The sequence below is a fragment of the Myxine glutinosa genome, chromosome 8 (genome assembly GCF_964187855.1).
Source record: "Myxine glutinosa chromosome 8, kmMyxGlut1.1, whole genome shotgun sequence".
Taxonomy (NCBI): domain Eukaryota; kingdom Metazoa; phylum Chordata; class Myxini; order Myxiniformes; family Myxinidae; genus Myxine; species Myxine glutinosa.
Window position 1 is genome coordinate 59,345,754 of NC_136268.1, and position 18,960 is coordinate 59,364,713.

At 45.6% G+C, this 18,960-nt stretch overlaps 2 protein-coding genes across 2 annotated transcripts in view; both read left to right on the top strand.

The window, feature by feature from the left end:
- The first annotated feature begins 5,536 nt into the window (after positions 1–5,536).
- Positions 5,537–18,960, top strand: part of LOC144893281 (uncharacterized) — a 1,021,022-nt gene continuing 1,007,598 nt past the window's right edge. The window contains exon 1 of the mRNA XM_078783319.1: positions 5,537–8,803. Within this exon, the coding sequence (XP_078639445.1) occupies positions 5,756–8,803 (3,048 nt within the window). The 5' untranslated portion in view covers positions 5,537–5,755. The remainder of the gene's footprint in view (positions 8,804–18,960) is intronic.
- LOC137432515 (kelch-like protein 2) overlaps positions 18,750–18,960 on the top strand; it is an 89,524-nt gene continuing 89,313 nt past the window's right edge. Inside the window, exon 1 of the mRNA XM_068124529.2 lies at positions 18,750–18,930. The gene's annotated coding sequence lies outside the window, so the exon portion shown is untranslated. The remainder of the gene's footprint in view (positions 18,931–18,960) is intronic.

Sequence of the window (18,960 nt, forward strand, 5' to 3'; positions counted from 1 at the left end):
CATTAAAGTGCATCTGGATGAAAAAAAGGTACCGGAATTGTATGAGGCAGCAACAGTGGCAGATGACTATGCCTTGACACACCGGATGGGGTTCCACAAACCTGACTTCCCGCCTAGAGTTAGCCAGGGGAGTTATGGTAAATCAGGTTCGGAGAACAAATTTTCATGGAGGCGGCCTGCAGAGGACTATGGGGACAAATCTGATACCGCGACTTTTAAGGATCAGAAGACTGCAGTTCCAAGGCATATCTATCTTCCGGGGGGCCCGAGGCAGACCACGAGTTTTTCCCCCAGGCCTACTTGCGCTTTTTGCAAGAATCCTGGGCATTTGATGTCCCAATGTTACGCCCTGAAAAGGAAAAATCAGGAACGGAGTCAGACTGGTGCAACTCCGAATGCGTTGGCCAATGCGAGAAATCGTCCTTGGAGGACAGTGCCTTGTGAAGGTTCCCGTGCCAAAGTTACGGCATCACAGAATGACCTTGTCCAAGAGGGTTACAAACCTTTTATTTCTGAGGGGTTTGGGTCACTGGATGGGGACTTAACGAACCAGAGACCTGTTAGGGTATTGAGGGACACAGGAGCACATCAATCTTTGATGCTTGAGGGCATTTTGCAATTGTCGGAGAAGATGGCAACTGGGGTTAGTGTTCTCTTACAGGGGGTTGGTGGCTATGTTAAAGCTCCTCTTCATGTCATCTATCTATAATTCCAGTAATCTCTGTGTGTATGTATGTATGTATGTATGTATGTATGTCTCTTTGTCTGTGACCGCTGTTTCTCGACAACTACCGGTCCGATATACTTTAAACTTGCCAGGTATATTGCTGGGGACCCGAGGATGTGCCTTTTCAAGGTTTCATATTAATCGGAGAAGTAGTTACCGAGCTATGTCCAAAAAACGATTCAACCAATCAGAGAGCAGCGAGCTATCACGTGTGCCGAACGTGGCGAACGGACTCTGCCTCGGACGGCACATTTGAGAGCGTATTCATTTATTTCACGTTGGCAAACTATGTTGGCGTTCAACTATGTTTTAAAACTAATTAAAACTAATTTGCGATTCATCGTAACTGCGATATGCGACCTTCCGGACAGTGAAGACTGCACTTCCGGCAGCCAATCACAGAACGCGTTGTTGCGTAGGCGTGGCCGATGTGAGAGCGAGCCGAGCCGAGCGCGTGCGCCATTACGGTTCGTAATTCGATTTCTTCCGGAGAAAATAATAATTTCTCGATTTCTTATGCGCATTATTTCTCCCAATTCAGTCAGAGCGAAGGGCGGAAGCGAAGAGCGTTGTTTTTTTTGTTTACGGGCGTACGGGCGTATGGGCGGGGTAGAGCGTACGGGTAGCGTTTTTTTTTTTTTTTGGCAAGGAACGGGCACCCACGTACGGGCATGCCCTATCCATTTAAAGTCTGAGTTGGTGTCAGGACCGGTCACTGTGGGGTTACAAGCCACTCTTCCTGTAGAGGGAATCTCTTTTATTATCGGGAATGATTTGGCTGGGGGTCGAGTTTCTGGTAATCCGATGTTGTTTGAAAAGCCCAGTATGGAAAATAACAGCACAGTTAGAGCAGGAGATTCTGGGTATCTTTCCATCCTGTGCAGTGACTCGTGCTATGAGTAGGAAGTGTTCTGAAGAGAAGGAGAAGGAAGGTGATGTGGATTTGGGTTCCGTAGAGATATTGGAGGAAAAGTCTGGAAGAGATAATAGGAAAGGGAGTGACATCAAGGAACCTAAGGAAAAGATGGCATCTGGACCAAAAGAGAAAATGGAGTGTCCATCGGAGACATCTGGGAACGAGGCTGAACAGACGGTGCTTGTCCGCAAGAGACTTGTTGAAGAACAACACAGAGATTCGGATCTCTGGAGTTTGATTAGTAAAGCCATTACAGAGGAAGAGGCTATGAAGATACCTGTTGGTTACTTCGTGAAAGGGGAAATACTAATGAGAAAATGGAGACCACCGGAGGTGCCAGCAAACGATGAGTGGAAAGTTCATTACCAAATTGTGGTGCCACTGCCGTACCAGAAGGAGATATTGAGTTTGGCGCATGAGACACCTTTGCCCGGGCACCTTGGAGTGAACAAGACATGTGACAGAATATTGGTATATTTTTTCTGGCCAGGATTGCGACGTGATGTGGCGGAGTTCTGTAAATCTTGCCATTCTTGCCAGCTGGTGGGAAAACCTAATCAGAAAGTCCCCTCTGCACCTTTAAAACCAATTCCAGCTTTTGAAGAGCCATTCAGCCGTGTCATTATTGACTGTGTAGGCCCTTTACCTAAAACTAAGGCTGGACATCAATATTTGCTGACCATCATGTGCGCTTCCACGCGGTTCCCAGAAGCAGTGCCTCTTAGAAAAATTACTGTGGCAGTTATTGCGAAGGCCTTGATTAAATTTTTCACTTTGGTTGGCCTACCTAAGGTCATCCAGTCTGATCAGGGTTCCAATTTCATGTCAACACTTTTTCAGCAAGTGGTACACTTGTTGGGAGTGGAGCAAGATCGATCAAGTACTTACCATCCCGAGAGCCAAGGGGCCTTGGAAAGGTTTCAACAGACATTGAAGAATATGATCAGAACGTACTGTTTTGAATGTGACAAGGATTGGGATGAGGGAATACCCTTATTGTTGTTTGCTACGAGGGAATCTGTTCAGGAGTCATTGGGATTCAGTCCTTTTGAACTTGTGTTTGGACACGCAGTTCGAGGACCATTGAAATTGGTGAAAGAACAGTGGCTACAGGAGGAGTCGCAGTCAACAGTGGTGGAGTATGTGTCAACGGTTAGGCACAGATTGGCAAAGGCTTGTGAAGTTGCGAGAGGAAACTTGAAAGTGACACTGGATAAAATTAAAGTGAGACATGACAAGAAATCTCAGATAAGAAATTTCAGTCCTGAGGACCGGGTGTGTGTTGCTTCCTGTTCCAGGTCAGCCACTACAGGCTAGGTATTTTGGTCCCTATGCAATCGAAAGGAGGGTTAATGAAACAGATTACGTGGTGACAACTCCCGACCGACGGAAAAAGCGGCAGCTGTGTGACGTCAACCGACTGAAAAAATATTATGAGAGGAAGCCTGGGAAAAAATGGATCCTGTCTCACCTGTCGTGCCTATAGTCGGGGTGCAAGAGAATCCAGAGTTAAAAGTCTTCACCGATCACAACCCCTTAACCTTCATTCAAAAAATGAAAAATAAAAATCAGAGGTTGATGAGATGGAGTTTGTCTTTGCAGGAGTTCAACTTGGAAATTGAGCATGTAAAGGGCAGGGACAATGTCGTTGCTGATGCTTTATCCAGAGTGAACTAACTTTGAAAATTCCTGTAGGTTGTTTGGAAGTTTTGTTGCTTTCTTCTGGGGAATATTAATTATTGTTGCTCACGTGAGTTGATCAGCCATAGGTTGATTGGTAGTGTTTGGGTGTGAGTTTTACTCTTGTTTGTTAAAGTGGGTTTCTGCATGAAAAGAAAGTTTTCACTATGTTCGAACTTTCTTTCTTGAGGGTTAGTGGGGGGGCCAATGTAGCAGATTGAAATGCCCGGTGAAATTGCTTGTTAATTTTTGGACACTGGTTGGGCTGTCTTTAGGGATGATATAAGTTCTAGAAAAAATATGTCTCCAATTGTTTCAAGTTCTTTATGGCGGCCATTTTGGATTTTCAAAATGGCGGATGTCGAAAACGTAAAATTCCATTATCTTGGCTTCTAAATGACCTAGAGTTTCGATTCTGGTGTCCAGTTGTACATTTTTGGGGATAGAGAATTGAATGAAACCTTCTTTAATAACCTACAAGGGATAAAAATAGGTTTTTATGGCACAGCCGAACCAGTGTCCAAAATCTAACTTAATGCACATCTATCTTAATTGTTATTTGTTATTTGTATGTTCCAGATTCGTGACCCTGAGCTATGATGGAGCCAAAAAGCAAGAAAACCAAGAAAGAAACTGATTTCACACTTTGCATTCAGTGCCAGGATCCCCAAGGTGCACTAGTGACTGAGCCAGCACTGGGCTCATATGCAAAGTTTCTCCAGTTCATCCAGGAGAGGGCACGATATGGTGATGCCGACTTCAAACAGATCAGCGAACGATTAAGCTGTTTCACTGCCACTGACTTGAGGAACAATAAAGCAAAGTGGCACCGGGCATGTTATGGATCTACATGCAACACTGCTCACCTGGAGCGTGCTAGAGTTCGCCACCAGAAAGCCTGCGAACATGGCGACACCCAGCATCTTCATAAGAGGTGTGGACGTCCTTCTTCTGCACCTGCCACTGCAAGTACCTCAGGTTCTACGCAAGACGAGACTCTTCGCTTCACACGTTCATCATCAACTCCATTCAACAGAGACCTTTGTTTCTTCTGTCAAGAGGTCACTAAGGAAAGTGTACATGTTGTATGCACGTTCAACGCAGGTAAACAGCTGAAGAAAGCTGTTGAAGAAGGCAGCAACCACAAGTGGAAAGTTCAGCTGAGTGCTGCCATCAGTGCACATGATGCTCATGCGATCGACGTCAAGTATCATCTCCCATGCTGGGTGCAGAATGTCCAACGTGCTCCCAAGAGTGGGACATCAAGTGATGACAAAGAACACATACTGCAAGAAACTAATGTTATCAAAATAGCCGCAGACATTGAGTTTGTCAGCCTTGTTCGCTCTCTACTCCAAGCTGGTGAAATTCTCAACATGTCTGACCTGAAGTCGGTTTACTCCAGGATTCTTGACAATAATGGTGTGCACAATGTCCCATCACCTACTACCCAAGGCATGAAGGAGAAAATCAACTCTCACATTGATGACGTTCACTTCATGAAACCAAAACGTCGAAACGAGTCAGACTGTGTATTCTCCACTGCCGTGCGTGATGCAGCTGTCGAAGATGCAATGACGAAGACAAATGAAAAAAACATCGAACAACTGTTTGAGAGTGCCTCTGTTCTCTGCAGTGCCATTGCTTGTCAGAACAAGCACCCATGGCAATTTGAAGGAGAAATGAACACTGATGATGCTGAAAAGCATGTACCCAAAGTACTCTATGCTTTCCTCCGCTGGCTACTGGAAGGACCAGCCACGAGCATTGAGCCAGAGACTATGCGCTCAGCCACTATTCATCGAGATGTTATAACCATCAGTCAGAACATCATGTACGGCTACAAGTCAAAACGCCAAGTCACGTACAAGCCCAAAGAGCCAGATGCACCATTCCGCCATCGCTTAGAATGGCCACAGCAGCTTGCCGTTGCCATTGTAGTCCATCAGTCCACCAGAAACAAGAAGCTTCTGGATTTCCTGCATGGGTTCGGTCTGTCTGTTGATTATAGTCGGATCTTGCGGTTGGAGACACAGCTGGCCAACTCAGTCATAGAGTCTACGACAGAACAGGGTGTATACTTTCCAAGAACCATGCGCATAGGGACGTTTGTCTTCTTTGCAGTGGACAACAGTGACTTCAATGAAGACACACCTGATGGGAAGCGGACACTCCATGCTACAGCCTGGGCACTCTACCAACGACGGGAACATGCACCCTCCACAGATGAACATAGAACACTGACACTACATGACCGAAAGGCCAGACACCGCTCACTCAAGGTTCTGACTGCTCCAGACTTTGTTCCTTGCCAAGCACCAAACAAACAATCTGCCACAGGTACCACGTATAGCTTCAAGACACGGTCAAACCCAGATGTCACCAAGCCGTACTCTGCGACGGACACAGTGTGGCTACTTTCACGCACAATCATGCGAACAGCTGAAGCTGAGGACGTACAAGACGACATCATCCCACCAGATGACCAGCTGCAAGCTGCAGAACCCCAGCATGCTGACCCTGTTGGGTCACTCGTCCACGATCCAAAACAACCACCTGGCAGTAGGATCAAGCATCACGATATCCCAACTTGGACAGCCTACAACTCACTGCTCTCCTCTTCGAAGCCTCTGACAGAGGTCAACGCCCTGCCATTGGTAGCAGCACCAGCCCATGAATGGCAAACACTGATAACAGTCTTGAAACAGACACAGCAAATCAACTGCATGGTCATGGGTCCCGATAGGAAGACAGTGATCACCTTAGACATGGCCCTGTATGAGCGAGCCAAACAGCTGGAGATGACCAGAGATGACTGCAAAGGCAAGTGGGTACTGCGACTAGGGGAGATGCACACTGTGATGGCTGCACTGAGGGCTGCTGGGAATGCCATAGAGGACAGTGGTCTTGACGAGGCTTGGTCTGAGGCTGATATCTATGGCCCAACAACGACCAGACAAATACTGGAAGCCAAGCACATGAAGAGGGCTTTGGAGGCCCACATCACCACTGTCCAAGCCCTCTTCGACCTCTATGTGGACGAATTCTTCCAAGAGCATCCCCATCTGAGGGGCCCATGTACCCAGTCAGCACAACAGGTTGCCCAGAGCTGTCATCTACACAACCGAGAGGAGATGACAAGCGCGCAGAACAACATGCTAGCTGTCCTCGAGTCAAACGAAGTCCTGGAGGCCATGGCAAAGTTTGATGAGAGGAAAGAAGCCAAGAGTCCACTGTTCAAGTTTGTGCGACGCTACATGCGGATGATAATGCTGATATACACATTCATCCGTGCCACCCGTGATGGACAATTTGAGCTTCACCTGTCTTCACTGGATGAGATGTGCATATACTTCTTTGCACATGACAAACAGAAATATGCCAGGCTGACTCCCCGGTACCTTGCAGAGATGAAGGCCCTGAAGATGACAGATCCAGGGATCTACCAAGAGTTCATGGATGGGAACTTCAGTGTCCATAAGAATGAAATCCCCTTCTGTGCTGTAGGTGTGGACCATGCACTGGAGCACATCAACAGGATCATGAAGGTGACAGGGGGTATTGTGGGCATTACCCAGAATGCCAGTGCCCGCGAAAGGTTCTTTCTGACAGCACCAGAGCTGAGTAGGCTTGCTGAAGAAGCCCGTCAGATGGCTGGCTCACAATCAGCTACACGCAAGGAGCACCACGACCTATCAACCACAGTCTGGGCTCGGCAGGAAGACAGCATTCGTCGACTGAAGAATGTGATCAGAGAGTCCATGAATCCCATGACGCATGAGGGTGAAGACCTGACGACTATCATCACCAAGGTGGTGATGCCAGCTGAAGTACAGAAGGATGTCTGCAACCAAGATGAGATTGGTCAGAAAGCGTATAACACGTTTGTTGCAGAGCGCATCAACACAAATGAAATCAACCTTTGGGCCAGAATGGGAAAGGTCAAACTGAAGATGTGGAAGAGTGCCAGGAAAGCTGTGAAGCACAAACTGGCAGACAAGGTTGTAGAGCTGAAAGACGACAGGTCACTGTTTGCGCGCATGCTGATCGTGGCCCGCTCACGACCAGAGATCAACTTGAAGGATGCCATAGGTCAATATGAATTCACCGCGCTTCCACGAACCCTCTTTGCAATGGCTGGGACACTACTACCATGCACAGACAAAAGCAAGCTCATGGGCATCCTAGAAGATCTACCCAAGAAGTCAACTGGCACTGGTCAGCAGCCAGACGACGACAATCCTGAACATACTCCACCCCCTCCCAAGAAGGTGACTGTCATAGACGGCATGGCATTAGTGCAAGCAATGGGTAAGCCACAATGGGTCAAAACATGTGCCCAGTGGGCTGGCCATTTCAATGCAACACTGGACTGCAAGACCAACGGGTATGATGAAGTCCACCTCGTGTTTGACCGATATGATCTGCCAAATTCACTGAAAGAGGCCACACGGGAGAGGCGCCAAGGTGGCAAGCCGCCCACTGCTTACCACGTTCAAGACAGCACCCCGATTGGGAAACTGACAGCAAAACAGTTCCTGTCGCACACCAACACCAAAGATGAGCTAACTGTCTATCTGGCAAAGAAAGCTCTGTGTCACTTTGAGGGGACTACCAAGGTCTTCATCGTCACTTCAAGGCAGGATGTCTTCTCCAACTGCATGGATGTACAGCATCTCCGTAGCTCCCAGGAGGAGGCTGATACGAGGATCTTTCTTCACAGTCTAGATGCCGTCCGAAGAGGTGCAACACAGCTGTACATTCAGTCACCTGATACTGATGTATTCATCCTAGCACTCCACCGGTACCATGAACTATGCAAAGACACATACTTCATCACGGGTGTGGGGAACAAGAAGAGGCAAATCTCACTGGAACCAATAGTACATGAACTTGGTGTCAGGAAGGCTGCAGCCCTACCAGGATTCCATGCATTCACGGGAGCAGACCAGACTGGTCGGTTTGCCGGCAAGGGAAAGCTCACATGTTGGCAAGCCCTCAATAGGTGCTCTGTTGAGGTGGTATCTGCGTTTCATGACCTTGGGGCCTCTGAGGAGCTGAGAGCTGACACAGAAAGTGACATTGAGGCATTTGTATGCCAGCTGTATGAGCCTCGTACTACAGTTGTGGATGTGGGCAAGCTGAGGTGGAGACTGTTTACCAAGAAACAGCTAGAGGCACAGAAGCTGCCACCAACACGGGGAGCTTTACATGAAGCCATTGCTCGTGCACATTTCCAGGCCATGGTGTGGCATCAGGCTGATGTACCGGACCCCCAGCTTCCACAACCAACAGAACATGGATGGAGAGCAGAAGGAGATCAGCTGGTGCCCATCACAACCAAGGACCCTCCAGCCCCAGCTGCCATCACACATCTAATCAAATGTAACTGCAAGAAGACCCAATGCATGTCTCACTGCTCATGCAGGTCTCAGCATCTCAACTGTTCTGAGATGTGTATGTGTGGGGCAGATGAAGAGGTGTGTGGTAACACGGGTCAGGAGCGCCCCATGGGAATCGATAACACTGATGATGAGGAGGATGGAGATCCTTCAATGTAACAATGAACACTGCCAACTAAAAATATTGCACAAAGACATTATAAGTGTACATTTGAACACTAAAGTCCAGCCTTTATGTGATTTAGAAGTGAAAATGATGGAAAAAAATATATATATGTGTTGGCATAAGTGCGTGAAAATCCAAGATGGCTGCCATAAGAACCCTTTTGATCATATGTAGGTGTATAAATGTGTGTTTATTGGATTAAGTATCCGCAAATATGTACATTTGGACACCAAAATTAACACTCTAGGTCATTTAGAAGCCAAGATAATGACAATTTCGGTTTTCAACAAACGCCATTTTGATAATCCAAAATGGCCGCTATAAAGAACTTGAAAAAAATGGAGACATATTTTTTCTACAACTTCTATCATCCCTAAAGACAACCCAACCAGTGTCCACAAATTAACATTTGAATTCAACGGGAAAACATTGGCCCCCCCACTAGGTGGGGAGTGTTTCGGATTCGTCACTTTCGTCTTTGTGGTTGTCATCCACTTGAAGCATTTTTAGTTTCATGTACTATTATTGTTACAGTTTGAGTGTGAAATGGAGATAACTGTCTTCAAAGGTAAAAATAATGTCTCAGAAGGAAAACGAGATGGATGAGGGAGAAACCGGAAGAAGAGGAAGAAGAGGCTAGAGCGGATCAAGTGAGATCGGGAAAGAAAGGCCGATCTGCTTCGAGGTGTCGAGCTGACACTGGTGGACGTTGGTCACGAGCGAATATTGGTTTCCCCGGGAAAGGGATTCCTGTGACAGTGTCGTTATTGCTGGGGCAGATAAACCTGCGTGACGGGTTTTGCTGTTGGTTCCGAAAGTGAATCATCGCGGGAGAGCCGGTACGCCTCCATTAAGGCCCGTCCACCATTTCACCTCGCACCAGCCATTTCACCTCGCACCAGCCATTAGCCTGGTTCTCGTGTGTGTCGTGGATTTCGCTTGGGAATTTGCAGTTCTCCGCTTGGGAACTGCTGCTCGTTCATGTCAGCGTCATTGTCTGGTGAACCGAAGGTGTGAATTCCCAGTTGCCTTTTGGGTGAACTTTTGCCTGACCGACGTCGGCCCGACACCTCACCAAGCGGCTCTTCGGCAGCGTCGACTTGGTTGAAAGACATGTTCCACTTTTTTGCCCAGTCTGTGATTTTGTCCAGGTCTGCAGAGAGTGAGGAGGCTGCAGACTGCCAATCTGATGGATGAGGAATGGAGCGGCAGAGAGTGGAGTCATCAGAAAAGAGATAGAGAGGATTTTCAAGAGAGTCGGAGAGATCATTGATGAAGACCAGAAAAAGCACAGGGCCCAGAACACTGCCTTGGGCAACTCCAGCCTGAACAGGAAGAGAAGATGAGAGAAACCCATTCAGGGCCACACGTTGACGACGACTAGAGAGGAAGTCCGCAAGCCATGCGTGGAGATTTCCATGGATACCATAGGAGGAGAGTTTGGTGAACTGTGCGGGGTGCCAGCCCGTATCGAAAGCACCTGATATGTCAAGGGAGACAGCTCGAATTTCCTGTTTGATATTGAGGACCTCCATCCATTGTTGAGACAGCAGAAGCAGCATGTCCAGAGTAGAGTGACCTGGTCTGAATCCAAATTGATGATCATGACCTTCCATCGGATCCGAGATCAAGCCATTGAGAAGAGGAAGGATTTGATGTCAGAAGCGATGATTGATTCCATGACCTTGCTGATAATTGGGAGCAGGCTGATTGGTCTGGAGTTGCAAGGATCTGTTTTTGCACCTTTTTGTGCAAGGCAATATGTTTATGTACAGTCACGTGAAAAAGTAAGTACACCCCATGCAGTCTTGACTTTTTCAACATATTTCAACATACAGCTATTTGATCTTCATTTCAACAATATTGATAGATAAAGGCGATATAATACAACAAATATCATGAAACATTTACATTTTGTTGTCCATTGTATAAATTAAATAAACATAAATGCAAATTTCGCATGTGGAAAAAGTAAGTACACCGTTGGCTCTCATAGGTGGTATTGCCCCCTTTGGCAGAAACAACCTCAAGTAGGCGTTTCTTATAACTGTCTTCCAGTCTCTGACATCGACTGGGAGAAATTTTTGCCCACTCCTCCATGCAGAATTATTTCAGGTGTGCGATGTTTGAGGGGTTTCTTGCATACAAAGCTTGTTTCAAATCCCCCCACAACATCTCGATGGGATTTAGATCCGGGCTTTGACTTGGCTATTCCAGAACCCTCCATTTCTTTCTTTTCAGCCATTCCTTGGTGGATTTACTGGTATGTTTAGGGTCATTGTCATGTTGCAAGGTCCACCTTCGGTTGAGCTTCAACTTTCCGACAGATGGCCTCACATTATCCTCAAGCACCCTCTGGTACAATGAAGAATTCATAGTAGTTTCTATGATGGTGAGCTGCCCAGGCCCTGATGCAGCAATGCTGCCCCAAACCATAATATTTCCACCACCATGCTTTACAGTTGGTATCAGGTTCTTGTGGTCAAATGCTGTCTTTTGTTTTCGCCAAACATGTCTTCTGGTACTGTGGCCAAATAGCTCTACCTTTGACTCATCTGTCCAGAGCATATTGTTCCAGAAGTGCTGGTCTTTGCCTAGGTGTTCATTGGTAAACTTTAGTCTTGCCCTGATGTTCTTTTTGGACAGAAAAGGTTTCCTCCTGGCACACCTCCCATGTAGATCAAATTTGTGCAGCCTCTTTCTAATGGTAGACTCATGCACTTTGACATCAACAGTGGCAAGAGCTACCTGTCGGTCCCGTGATGACATTCTGGGGTTCTTAGAGACTTATTTCGGCATCTTGCGGTCTGCTCTCGGGCTGAACTTGCTGGGGCAGCCTGGCCTGAACAAGCTGGCAGTTGGTTGGAATCTTCTCCACTTGTAGATGATCTTCCGGACAGTCGAATGATTGATTTCAAATTGTTTGGAGATCTTTTTAAATCCCTTCCCAGACTCGTAGGCATCTATAACCTTCTTTCTGAAGGCCTCAGAGAGCTCTTTTGATCTTGGCATGGTGACGCTGCACACTTCAACAACAAAGAGCAAACCAAACTAAATGTCTGAGGTTTAAATAAGACAGGTTCCTCCAAGATCCTCTCTCACGATGTTCTAATCATTTGCACCTGAGCTGGTGCACCTGATTCTAATTTTAGGTATTTGAAGTAGTGATAAATGTCGGGGTGTACTTACTTTTTCCACATGTGAAATTTGCATTTATGTTTATTTAAATTATACAATGGACTACCAAATGTAAATGTTTCATGATATTTGTTATATTATACCACTTTTATCTATCAATATTGTTGAAATGAAGATCAAATAGCTGCATGTTGAAATATGTTGAAAAAGTCAAAACTTTACATGGGGTGTACTTACTTTTTCACGTGACTGTCTATACACACAGATACATAAACATACACACCCATATACAAACAAAAACATAAACACACACACATATACATAAACACACACAAACACACATATACACATATATATACATAAACAGACACACTTATACACACATATACATGAACAAACACACATATACACTAGGGTGGCAAATTTTTATATCGTATTTTGTTTGTTTTTAATTTTATATCGCACGCCATCTCATTCTAGGGGGTTAGATGACAAAATAATACAGTACAAATGTTATGGCAATCCAACAAGAATAAGTGGTCTCCCAGAACCCTCTAAAAGTACTCTGTGTGAGAGCATTCGGTGAAATTTCTGGTGTCCATAACTTTGTTTCTTCTCAGACAACTCTTGTCAAATTTACACCAGCCTCCATGTGGACCAAGATCTTACTTTCCACATGGAATTCCACTGTGTGAAGCACACGTTCAATCACTGTTGAGCAGCACTCGTTCAATCGACGGCTGCTCTTTCTCGCATGCCGTCACCATATGTTTGAGATATATGCAGCCGCTGTGTTCGATACTTTGATTACCTCAAAGGGACCAGAGATTGAGCTTTTTCGTCGACTCAAGTCACAGTGGGATGTTATCGACAAGTCGAAGTTTGATGCTCTTGATAGCGACGAGGCTGGTGCAGGTAGTTTGAGTACATCAGAGAAAGCATGGCTGGAATCTCGAGTACTCTTGTTGTCCATAACCTTCAACAACACCTGGAGACTGTCCAACCTCGTGAAGACTACCTAGAGTTCGCGAGACTCACACTTTGGCTCCTGGGAGAGGATATGGACATTGGTACAGGATTTTGTGCTCCTGGTGCTTATCACCGCGCGAGATGGATGGCAAAAGGGATTTATTGTCTTAAAATATTTGGATTTCGCCATCAATTCCACATGAGGAAGCGCGAGATGGTCTCATTGCGACGAATTTGTTTGTTTGTTAGTACAATCTATGCAAGCTTCTGGTTTGCAGCACCTTTAGTGACAGCTGCTCCTACAAATGACTTATTAATGCTCCAGCTGATCGAAGATTACCAACAAGTTGACAGCAAAATTGCCAGAGTCGCAGAAAATAAATTGCGGCTGCACTTGTGGTACCTAAGTGAGGACCTTGCAGCACTCACTGCCTTTGTTCAGCGATGACAGCACTGATGAAGATAAGGGGGCTATCGTCAATGCTCTGCAGAGAGATCCACTCCCAGAAGATGTTCGACGTATGCCTCCAAACAAGATCCCTGAGTTCCGGAACCTTTCCGTGGCACAGTTTGTCACAGCGCTCGCTCAACCTCTCCGAGTCACTTCATTTGTCACAGGAGTTCCTGGCGGCCGCAGTAGACACATGGTTCGAGCGTGATGACTACAATGCAGCGTGCAAGACTGTTCGTGCGCTGAAGGTGGTGAACGACTGTGCAGAACGTGCAGTCAAATTGGCTACTGACTTTAATGAAGTCCTTACCAAGAATGACCAGCAGCGCCAGCTCCTCCACAAGGTCGTTGAGCATCACCGGAAGCTTCTGCCAACCAGTGCCACTAAAAATCAACTGGTCAAGAGCACCAAGTAACACTGATAGCTTGACTGCCCTGGCACCATTGTTTTGTTACGAAACCGATTTTGTTTTTAAACACTGTTTTTGTTTTTGTTTGTGTTAAAAGAATGCAGTTTCACATTCACAATTATTTAAATAAAGTGTGTTTGATTTTGGACTCGATGATGTTGTTAATGGGGGACTTTGGGGGCCATTTGTGGGTCAATGGGGATGATGTGTTTTTTTTAATATGAAAGGACATTAGATCAAGCCAAAATTTGGGTCCACGTGGAGGCTGGTGTAGATTTGAAAAGAATTAGCCCAGAGAGAAAAAAGTTATGGACACCAGAAATATCAACGAATCCGGTCTTGCAGAGTACTTTTAGAGGGTTGTGGGCGACCACTTTTGCTGGATTGCCGGAAAATTTTTCTGTGCTATGTTTTCATCAAGCCCCCTCAAATGAGAGGGTGTGCGATATAAAATTCAAAAATGTAATTTTTCGGGCCACCCTAATATACACACTTACATACACATATACATAAACACACGCACACACACACATATACATAAACACACACAAACACACATATACACACATATACATAAACAAACACACATATACACACATATACATAAACACATGCACACACACACATATACACACATATATATACATAAACAAACACACATATAGATGAACAAACACACATATACACACATATACATAAACACATGTACACACACACACATATGCACACATATACATAAACACACAAACACACATATACACACATATATACATAAACAAACACACATATACAGTCACGTGAAAAAGTAAATACACCCCAAGCAAAGTTTTGACTTTTTCAACATATTTCAACATACAGCTATTTGATCTTCATTTCAACAATATTGACAGATAAAGGTGATATAATATAACAAATATCATGAAACATTTACATTTTGTAGTCCATTGTATCTATCTATAATTCCAGTAATCTCTGTATGTCTGTATGTCTGTGACCGCTGTTTCTCGACAACCACGGGTCCGATATACTTGAAACTTGCCAGGTATATTGCTGGGGACCCGAGGATGTGCCTTTTCAAGGTTTCATATTAATCGGACAAGTAGTTACCGAGCTATGTCCAAAAAACGATTCAACCAATCAGAGAGCAGCGAGTTATCACGTGTGCCGAACGTGGCGAACAGACTCTGCCTCGGACGGCACATTTGAGAGCGTATTCATTTATTTCACGTTGGCAAACTATGTTGGCGTTAAACTATGTTTTAAAACTAATTAAAACTAATTTGCGATTCTTTCGTTTTCCTGCGCGTTTGTGCACGCTATGGCGATTTCTTTACCAAACTCCGCAAGCCGTTCGCTTTGGACCAAACCATTTCATGTAAATAGAGGGGGGGGGGGATTGTCACCGTACTCGCAAGCCGTTCGCTTTGGACCAAACCATTTCATGTAAATAGAGGGGGGGGGGATTGTCACCGTACTCGCAAGCCGTTCGCTTTGGACCAAACCATTTCATGTAAATAGAGGGGGGGGATATAATTTTAGATATATATAGTACGGGCATGTCCTAGTAATTTAAATAAACATAAATGCAAATTTCGCATGTGGAAAAAGTAAGTACACCCCGACATTTATCACTACTTCAAATACCTAAAATTAGAATCAGGTGCACCAGCTCAGGTGCAAATGATTAGAACATCGTTAGAGAGGATCTTGGAGGAACCTGTCTTATTTAAACCTCAGACATTTAGTTTGGTTTGCTCTTTGTTGTTCAAGTGTGCGATGTCACCATGCCTAGATCAAAAGAGCTCTCTGAGGCCTTCAGAAAGAAGGTTATAGATGCCTACGAGTCTGGGAAGGGATTTAAAAAGATCTCCAAACAATTTGAAATCAATCATTCGACTGTCCGGAAGATCATCTACAAGTGGAGAAGATTCCAAACAACTGCCAAATTGTTCAGGCCAGGCCGCCCCATCAAGTTCAGCCCGAAAGCAGACCGCAAGATGCTGAAACAAGTCTCTAAGAACCCCAGAATGTCATCACGGGGACCTACAGGTAGCTCTTGCCACTGTTGATGTCAAAGTGCACGAGTCTACCATGAGAAAGAGGCTGCACAAGTTTGATCTACATGGGAGGTGTGCCAGGAGGAAACCTTTGCTGTCCAGAAAGAACATCAGGGCAAGACTAAAGTTTGGCAAAGACCAGCAAGACAGCAAAAGGCAAAGACCAGCACTTCTGGAACAATGTGCTTTGGACAGATGGCCAAAGGTAGAGCTATTTAGCCACAGTACCAGAAGACATGTTTGGCGAAAACCAAAGACAGCATTTGACCACAAGAACCTGATACCAACTGTAAAGCATGGTGGTGGAAATATTATGGTTTGGGGCAGCTTTGCTGCATCAGGGCCTGGGCAGCTCACCATCATAGAATCCACTATGAATTCTTCATTGTACCAGAGGGTGCTTGAGGATAATGTGAGGCCATCTGTCGGAAAGTTGAAGCTCAACCGAGGGTGGACCTTGCAATATGACAATGACCCTAAACATATCAGTAAATCCACCAAGGAATGGCTGAAAAGAAAGAAATGGAGGGTTCTGGAATGGCCAAGTCAAAGCCCGGATCTAAATCCCATCGAGATGTTGTGGGGGGATTTGAAACGAGCTGTGCATGCAAGAAACCCCTCAAACATCGCACAGCTGAAAGAATTCTGCATGGAGGAGTGGGCAAAAATTTCTCCCAGTCGATGTCAGAGACTGGTAGACAGTTATAAGAAACGCCTAGTTGAGTTTGTTTCTGCCAAAGGGGGCAATACCACCTATTAGAGCCAAGGGTGTACTTACTTTTTCCACATGCGAAATTTGCATTTATGTTTATTTAAATTATACAATGGACTACAAAATGTAAATGTTTCATCATATTTGTTATATTATATCACCTTTATCTGTCAATATTGTTGAAATGAAGATCAAATAGCTGTATGTTGAAATATGTTGAAAAAGTCAAAACTTTACATGGGGTGTACTTACTTTTTCACGTGACTGTACACACATATACACACACATATACACACACATATACACACATACACACAAACACACATATACACACACTCCTGATTTGTTTTTCTTTTGTCAAGGTTGGGACTCACTTTGTGCATATTGCAGTCACGTGATGCTCCTTACCCTTCGGGGAGGAGGGATATGACACCTGGGGCACACGACGGATGAACTCACTCTCACCTGGTGTTAGAAACATCAGTCGCGAACGTTGCATTTGGCTTTGGGCATCCGGTTGGTGGTGCCTTCGCTTTTGAACATTGAACTTTTGAACATCCGTTTAATTGATAGCACCACATACATTCTATGTTTCATACGAGTGTGTGAACTAGAACGACATCAGAGTAAAGACGACGCGCCCTTTTATTATCCAAGTTTAAAACATCTTTATTTATATGATGACGATGTCGCTCTTAATCTTGCGGCTCTTGGACAACAGCAGTGAAGAACAAACTGGCGCCATATTCGTGAGAAAAACCCGATGACTGTTTAACACAACCGATGAAACACTGAATACAGGGTATACCCACCATCGACAGGGTTTACCGCAATACAGGGTATACAGGGTAAACCCACCATCGACAGGGTTTACCGCAATACAGGGTATACAGGGTAAACCCACCATAGACAGGGTTTACCGCAAAACAGGGTATACAGGGTATACCCACCATAGACAGGGTTTACCCCAATACAGGGTATACAGGGTAAACCCACCATCGACAGGGTTTACCCCAATACAGGGTATACAGGGTAAACCCACCATAGACAGGGTTTACCCCAATACAGGGTATACAGGGTATACCCACCATAGACAGGGTTTACCCCAATACAGGGTATACCCAAAACAGGGTATACAGGGTATACCCACCATAGACAGGGTTTACCCCAATACAGGGTATACAGGGTATACCTACCATAGACAGGGTTTACCCCAATACAGGGTATACCCAAAACAGGGTATACAGGGTATACCCACCATAGACAGGGTTTACCCCAATACAGGGTATACAGGGTAAACCCACCATCGACAGGGTTTACCGCAATACAGGGTATACAGGGTAAACCCACCATCGACAGGGTTTACCGCAATACAGGGTATACAGGGTAAACCCACCATAGACAGGGTTTACCCCAATACAGGGTATACCCAAAACAGGGTATACAGGGTATACCCACCATAGACAGGGTTTACCCCAATACAGGGTATACAGGGTATACCTACCATAGACAGGGTTTACCCCAATACAGGGTATACAGGGTATACCCACCATCGACAGGGTTTACCCCAATACAGGGTATACAGGGTATACCTACCATAGACAGGGTTTACCCCAATACAGGGTATACAGGGTATACCCACCATAGACAGGGTTTACCCCAATACAGGGTATACAGGGTATACCCACCATAGACAGGGTTTACCCCAATACAGGGTATACAGGGTATACCCACCATCGACAGGGTTTACCCCAATACAGGGTATACAGGGTATACCCACCATAGACAGGGTTTACCCAAATACAGGGTATACCGGGTATACCCACCGAATAGACCGAGCGAATGTTTCAGGCGCGACGCGGGCAGCCTGTGGGTCCTCGATTTCACATTTCTCCGACTCGAGCCGCGTTTGGCTCTTTCCGCCGCAAGACCCGGTCACGATACCCACTCCACTACCCACCCACATTTTTTTTTCCTGCTCTTACTCCCTCTGCCCCCAATCTCTCACCTTCTCCTCTCCATGTCTGAGGTGGTATTTTTACCTTTGTAATATTTAATTCCGTCTCGGCAGGTTTCCCCCTCCCCCTCTTCTTCCTCCTCCTCCACAACTGCTCCAACGCCTCCTCTCAGTCTCTTCCCACATTCCCTGTGCTCTCCCATCCATCCCTCTTGCTCTCTTCCCGTGCTCTCCACGCTGCTTCGGTTCACCTGGTACCGGTGCAACCATCTTTTCTTGAGCGGAGGAGCCGATTCACTTCAGCGCTGCGAGAGAGAGGAGGTTCTCTTTATTCAGAACAACTTTGTGAGCTTCCTTACACCTCTTCCACATGAT